Genomic DNA, 7517 nt, shown 5'->3' on the forward strand with positions numbered 1-7517 from the left:
TATTAAACTGTGGGTCTCCCCAGATGCTAATCTGTTATCATCTTTACCTGGAACGTGCTCTTAGTAGAAAATTAAGGATCTAAATAAGTTTGGTGCTGTAGAAGTGTTTCCTTCCACCACCACCACCTTGCCAAAGTCTAGTTAAATATTTTTCTGAGATAAAATTTGCCATTAATCTCTTTAGAACAGGATAGTTCTGTTGGAAGAGACCTTCAAAGATCATCAACTCCAACTACTTTGGCCTCCTTGGTCTCCTCCTGCTGCTTTTAAGTTAAGATTTGTCATAGGAATAGCTGGAACCTTTGAATGAAGAAGAATTATGGTAACCCATAGGTCTGAGAAGGCACAAGATGCCTTTCTGCATTCCTTTCATTCTCTTTCTCAGCCAGTTCAAGGCTTCAGACTCTACATTGATTTTCTCATAGTCTAACTTCTTGTCTCTTCTGTTCATTGATCATATAAGCAAGATCACAAAGTGCTGTGCTTCTCAACCGCTTACATTCAGCAACAGTGGGCTTTTCAATACTTCTACTCAAACTGGAACTTTAAAGGAAGGGAGAATTTATGCAAGGGTTTAATTTCATGTGTTGGAAGATGAGATTTATATTGTACTCTGTTTTTCACAGCTCTTCCAGTGTATCTAAATAAAGGCTTTAAATGTACCGAATTCTTTACAAATAATTATAATCTGTCAGCATTTGTAGGAAACTTTTCTATCAATTATGCTGGAATGAATACATAAATTACCAGTTAAGTTCCAGTCTAGTAATGGGAAAATATTGCAGATTTTTGCATCAAGCAGCATGTCTCATTAAAAACTGGTAACAGATGGGTGGCTTAAATTCTATTCACATTTGCTCCAGCACTTAAATGCTGACTTCAAGTGTATATCTCCATCACTGCTTTTCACAGTTTATAAAAGTAAAATGGCTCACAATCAGGCAGAGATAACAAATATTTGACAGGGGACTGAAATGGCAAGAGACAACATTTGGAGGGGTGCATAAGTTTAGGGTCACCTCTTTATCTAATGATGGGGGGAATTTGCAAGAAAAAGTATTATTGGTCCATTTAGGGACCCTGTTGGGCAATGATTTTAAGAAGCCTCATCTACTGGTACTGGAGATTAGTTGCCACTTTTACAAAATTAAAAAATTTGCCACTCCAAACTGAACGTGAAGCCTACGACATGCCCCCCAGCTTACTCTTTGGAACCAGTATAGGGTGTCACAACTAGGACAGCCAGGTTGGTAGAAGTGCCTTCTGAAGGTAGTATCTGGACTGTCTAAAAGGTACATTTTTATTTTCAGCTATTCACTCTTTATGTATTGCTAGTTTTGGTCTCCAGTATCTTCTTGTATCAGCCATCATGGAGAACAGTATTTGTTTCTACGTTTTTTTTTTTCTTCTCTGACTTCTCCTGAAATGCAGTATTTACTGTTAAGCATGAATAAAACTATTTTTATTGCAGTTTTGCATATGGTAAATAATCATAGTGTTAAGAAAAAGTCTTGAAGTCAGAGAAGCCCATGAGAGCATTAATGTTTTCTATGTTTGCAGCAAAGCAAATATAGTATCTGAAACTTGTGTAACTGCAATTAAATCCACTTCATTCAGAATTTAACTTTTTGGTTGTTTTTTTTTTTTAATGTTTTTAAGGTAAATCCAAAGGATTTAGATTCAAAATATGCATACATTCAGGTTACACATGTAGTTCCTTACTTTGAAGAAAAAGAGTTGCAAGAAAGAAAAACGGATTTTGAAAGGACTCATAACATTCGTCGCTTTATGTTTGAGATGCCTTTCACTCAAGCTGGTAAAAGACAAGGAGGAGTAGAAGAACAGTGTAAACGACGGACTATCTTGACAGGTACTCATTGGATGGAAATTTCCTTTAAAAGAAAACTCTTCTTTGAAAAACATATTTACTTCTTGATGCGAGGCTTCTCTGTATGTTTTGTATTTTGTCTGAAAAAATGCTTTAGAGGATTTCACACCTGGCTTTTGGAGTTTACGACAACTGCAGAGTATATCAGAATGTTTTATACAATGCTTTGTAAAACAATTTTTAAAATGAGTGTGCACTTCAAACTAATACTCAAAATTGTTGTACAGAAGCATGCAGAGTAAAATCTGTCAGCTAAAATATTTTCCATATTTTAACCCAAAATAGGCTTTCCATTGGTTTCTTCAAAAATAACTTTTTCTTTAAACTTCAAGAACCACAAACCTGGAATTGTTTCAACTTTTCTTTGAAAAAGGCTATTTTCTGTTTTGTATCTGTTGAATGTGTGAACTTGTGTATCACTGCCTTAATGTTAGTGGTAAATTTTGCTTACAGGAGTTAGTAGAATCAGTCATAGAATCATAGAATCCTTAGAGTTGAAAGGGACCTTTAAAGACCATCTGGTCCCACTCCGCTGCAATGAACAGGGACATCCAGGGACAGATCAGGTTGCCCAGTGCCTGACCCAGCCTCGCCTTGAACGTCTCCAGGGACATCAACCACATCACTGGGCAACCTGTTCCAGTGCCTCACCACCCTCACTGTAAAAGATTTTTCCTTCCATCTAGAATAATATGTCAGCTTTTTTTTCATATATATATATATAAATCAGTTCATAGCATCAGCTTTACATAGCTCATACTTAAGAGGAAATCGGTAAGATAGTCTTGTGGTTTTTTAGTTCTTCTCTTTGAGTTATGTGGATGATAAGCAATTCTTTTTACAATTCTCCTATGAATTAAGTTCTAATGTTTTATTTCTTTGTTAGGCTTCTGTGCTTTAATACATGTAAAGCTATGCGTGTTTAAATTTTCAGTACGTTGTTTCCCTGCGCAAGCAGTATTTTAAATTATATGATGTATTCTTAAAGTGGATGACGAGTTTTCACTTACAATTCTCTCAAAGTTCACCTTATTCAAAGAGCTTTTAAAAACTTCATGAAACTCATTTTTGTCCACAGCTATACATTGTTTCCCATACGTGAAGAAGCGCATTCCAGTGATGTACCAGCACCACACGGATTTAAACCCCATTGAAGTAGCCATCGATGAAATGAGTAAGAAAGTTGCAGAGCTCAGGCAGCTTTGTGCTTCAGCTGAAGTAGATATGATCAAATTGCAGTTGAAGCTACAAGGGAGTGTCAGTGTTCAGGTAAGACCATTCACTTTGCCGTTCCATTTTTTTGCTTGTTTCTGTCACTGAAAAAGTATCAAAGTAGCATTTTACCATTAATTTTCATTGTGAGTATTCAGGAATGTCCTAAGTCAGTAATATGCTTGCTGTTGTTGGCAGTTTTTCCCAGAACAGGAAAAACAATAAAAATATTTCATATAAACATTGATCACTTGACATTTGGTTGTATGGAAGGGTTAAGATTATGTTTCTGGAATCTTTGGTGGTCTGCAACTAGAATAAAATAGTGACTTCCCATCTGATCCAAAATTCACACCATTTATCTAGCCATAGGTCTGCTCACATTAGGTTCAGCATGCTTGTTGCTGGTTTTGTATTTTGGTAAGATACTTAAGGGGATGAAGGGGGAGCTCAAATACAGGAGAAGGATAATAGAAGAAAATCTCAGTGTGTAATGTTTTGAGTTTGTGTTTATGTTTTTTGTTTTTTTTTTTAATATCATCATTACCTAAGGCAAGCAAGAACTTAATAGAAAGAAGAAAAGTAAAAAGAAATTATCAGATCCACCAAAATAGGATACATTGTGTGTGAATTTGAGCAAATAGAAATCAATCTGGTACTGGCCTTACTAGGTATTTCTTACGAAGAAAGTCCAGGATTTCTTGTTTTATTTTTTGGGGGGGAGAGGGGTCTGATTGTTTTTTTGTTTGATTGGTTTAGTTTTAGATGCTTTTTAAAAAATAATTGTGTTCTCCTGAGAAAGGCAGGACAATTGTGGTATCTGCTATTGCAAAGACAGTAAGTCAGAGAGCTAACCATATTTTATAATTCTTGTTCTTAGGTTAATGCTGGTCCATTAGCATACGCACGAGCTTTCTTAGATGACACGAACACCAAAAGATATCCAGACAATAAAGTGAAGCTACTGAAGGAAGTGTTTAGGTATGTTTGCATGTTTGTTTGGTTTTTAATAAAATAAATAAAAATTCAAGGCTGACAAAAGATTTTTAAAAACACTTATAGCATTTTTAATTACTTGTCTGGTTTTCGTATTCCTTTTTGAGATCTTTGTTATTATTTTATCTAAACCAGGCAATTTGTTGAAGCTTGTGGGCATGCTCTTGGTGTAAATGAGCGACTTATAAAGGAAGATCAGTTGGAATATCAAGAAGAAATGAAAGCCAACTACAGAGAAATGGCAAAAGAGCTTTCTGAAATAATGCATGAGCAAGTAGGTGCTGAGATGAATTTATGCATTCCACTATTCAAAGTGTAGCTGAAATGTGTAGGGAAAGCATGTATTATGCTTTACTTCAGGGAACTGTGCTTATTTTCCTTTTATTTCTCTCAGAGTGCAAGCATAGCATGGACTTTTGGAACTGCATCAGTTTTTTTGTTTGTGAGTTTTCTGCATGTGCTTTCTTGACCTTCAGAATTAAGTCCTACTCATTAAGAAAATAAATCTCATTGGCACCAGCCTGATTTTCAAGACTACAGTAAAGATAACAAACAAATTTTATAATGTGAAAACTTACGTCATGAATAATTAATGTGTCTACAGAGACTTTCATTCAGTGTCCCAGAAACCTAATTTCAGTCTATGGCAATTTTTTTGCATTCAGCAATTTGTCAGTGGGATGAAGTTCTGTTCACATGCTTCTCTGTTTTCTATTATTTCCTCATCTTTTCTTCTCAAATACTATGCTCTGACTAGCCCTGTGCTATAGATTCTGGTGAAGCACAAGAATACAGCATGTACACAGGATTTGTTTTCATTCTCTTATTCTTTTGTTACACCATAACAGAGAAAAGCTTACCACAAAAATAGGTCTATTGTAGCCACTGATAATGGAAAATATGATGAGATGAGGTTTGTAGGGAGTGGAACCACTTGTCAGAACATGCTTTTTTATTCTTTTAGTCTTGAATGATCCCGCAAACAGGAAAAGAGCTAATGAAAAACAGGATAGTTTGACTATACTTAATGTAATGTACTGAAAAGTAGAAGGCAGTGGTGTTTTTTAGGAAAGAGATTAACTGATTGGACAGCTGATCAAAATAAAGAGGTGTATGGGAGAATTAGACAACTGTACAGAAGATCCCTTCAGAAAAGAGAGGAAAATGCTTTGGACAGATAGTGATAATGAAAGAAAAAATAATCCTAGCCTGGTGCAGGAAAAAAGTAAAAGGATATGATGATGGTTTGAATACAGGAAGAAATAATTAGAACACAGTGCAAGATGCTGATGTTTAAAAAATACTCATGTGTGAGTTTCCAAAATTGAGGGTAGGAGAAAAGATGTCATGCTTGTAACTTTAGGAGTAAATCAAGTTGGATGAAAGTGATCAAAGAGAAAGGGCGAACAAATGACACTATAAAGCAGTGAACAGAATATGAATGTACAACATTGATGTACACTACTAGCCTACTATTGTGGGTTTAATACAAACGTAATAATTAAAACATTCTATGTAAAAAATAAAGAAAAATTAGATTAATCTCATCTCGAAGGCTTAAGATCACAAAGCCTTCACCCAAATCTTAAAGAATATTACCCTTATATGCCTACCTGTTGCTGTATTTGGAGAAAAGAAAAAAAAGCTTCTCACAGTGTTTGTTCTGTCACTGAAAAAAGCAACAACTATTAGCTGTCTTACAATAGCATGGTTTATGAAGAGTTGCAAAAACTTTGTATGGAAAATTTTATAAAAGAATCTTAACTTATTTTTCTTTTTTTTTCCCTTTGCTTGCAAATATCAGATGGGATGGTAATTAGTTTTCTTTACTTTTGCTCTTAGTTGCTCTAATCTTTATGTAATTCCTCTAAGCTAAGGATGAATCTTCATATTCATCATAAAAAGTGTACCTTGTTCAGAACAAGTTTGCTCTCTCTCTTTATTCGTCCTCCAGGTGAGTAGGTGTTACTAGATGACCGTGCTTGAGGCAAGAAAGTTGGTCAGGGGGTTTCCAGCAAAACCAGTCTGTGATTCTGTGATGTTAGAAATGAAGTCCTTTCGGTGAAGTGTTGAAAGCAGTATTTTAAGAGCTGTTTTGTAATTGCTTGTGTCATTTTGGGACGTTTTGATGAATCTACGTTTTCCATTTTAAGATCACTCCGGTTGAAGAAAAGGCCAATGTTATGCCCAATTCGCTACACATTTTCAACGCCATAAGTGGAACTCCAACAAGCACAACAGTTCATGGGATGCCCAGTTCTTCTTCAGTTGCATGATTGTTTTGTAAAGTACGGTGGGGCTTTTTTGTTGGATTTAGTTTTTTCCTAGGTATGTGGATTTGCTTCATTGTGTGCAGACTCAGGATGATTTTGAAGCTAAATGTTGGGCACGTGCAAGCTGCATAATACATAAAAAAGTCTGAGCACACTTAGATATCAAGGCAGACAGTGATAAGCAAATAGCAATTACTGGTATAGTCCTTTAGAATAAGTAAAGGAAGTGCACATATAGTTTTTAATCTTTCTGGTAACACTTAAAAGCATTCACAGTGTCATCACAGAAGTGCGTGTTGAGAAATTATAAAGTTGAAATTAATTTCTGTTTTTCATTAGAAAGTATTATTAAGATGAATTGCACATTACAAAAAGTGTTGTGGGATGTAATTTTGCAGATATGTAACATTCAGGTGTTCTTTTTTTGTGTATGGCACATAGAGATTGATTCCAAGTACAGGAATTATTTTGGGACTAGACAGAGACACTAGTTTTTTGGGTTTAATGAAACTGACAGTAGTAGTTTTTGTACCATTTGGCAAATTGTTGTGCTTTATTTTATACCTTGTTGCATTTTGGAAGTATGTGAGCTTGGATCTTGAACAACTGAATACAACCAAAGGTCTGTATTAATGAACATGGAGTTATACTAAACTATCAATAGTAGTAAACTGTTATGTACATATTGTTTGTTAATACAGTCCATACAGTCTGTACATAAATGTATTACATTTCTAAGCATTTTTAATATTCATACCAGCTCTTATCCTGCTTTCAGGTTATTGTGAAAATTTGCTCATTCCAAGTATATGCAGACTTTACTGTTCATTTATTCATGTATATAAATAAGTGCAATATAAAGATGTATACAGTCTTTGCTATGTTAGGTTTATATGCAGTTATTAAAAGAAAAAATACTTTTTTGCCAAAGCAATGGAGTATGTAATTGGTGATCATGGTTACTGTGGTAAATGGTGGTATAATTTAAAGCTTTTTCCATATTCTTATTCTTTTAAGACATTAATTTAGTAATTTTATATTTGGGGGAAATAAAGGTTTTTAATTTTATTTAACTGGAAGCACTGTCCTGCTGTAATTAAACATTCTGTACTACATCTATATTAAAAGAAAAAAAGTAGTTACTTTTC

At 34.7% G+C, this 7517-nt stretch overlaps 1 protein-coding gene across 1 annotated transcript in view; it reads left to right on the forward strand.

Annotated features, from left to right (window-relative positions):
• The window catches only part of DOCK9 (dedicator of cytokinesis 9), a 115785-nt gene extending 108268 nt beyond the window's left edge, over window positions 1-7517 (forward strand). Inside the window, 5 exon segments of the mRNA XM_010728651.3 lie at window positions 1660-1870; window positions 2967-3157; window positions 3981-4081; window positions 4232-4370; window positions 6250-7517. Coding sequence (XP_010726953.1) covers window positions 1660-1870; window positions 2967-3157; window positions 3981-4081; window positions 4232-4370; window positions 6250-6372 — 765 coding nt within the window. The 3' untranslated portion in view covers window positions 6373-7517.

The sequence above is a fragment of the Meleagris gallopavo genome, chromosome 1, assembly GCF_000146605.3.
Source record: "Meleagris gallopavo isolate NT-WF06-2002-E0010 breed Aviagen turkey brand Nicholas breeding stock chromosome 1, Turkey_5.1, whole genome shotgun sequence".
Classification (NCBI taxonomy): Eukaryota; Metazoa; Chordata; class Aves; order Galliformes; family Phasianidae; genus Meleagris; species Meleagris gallopavo.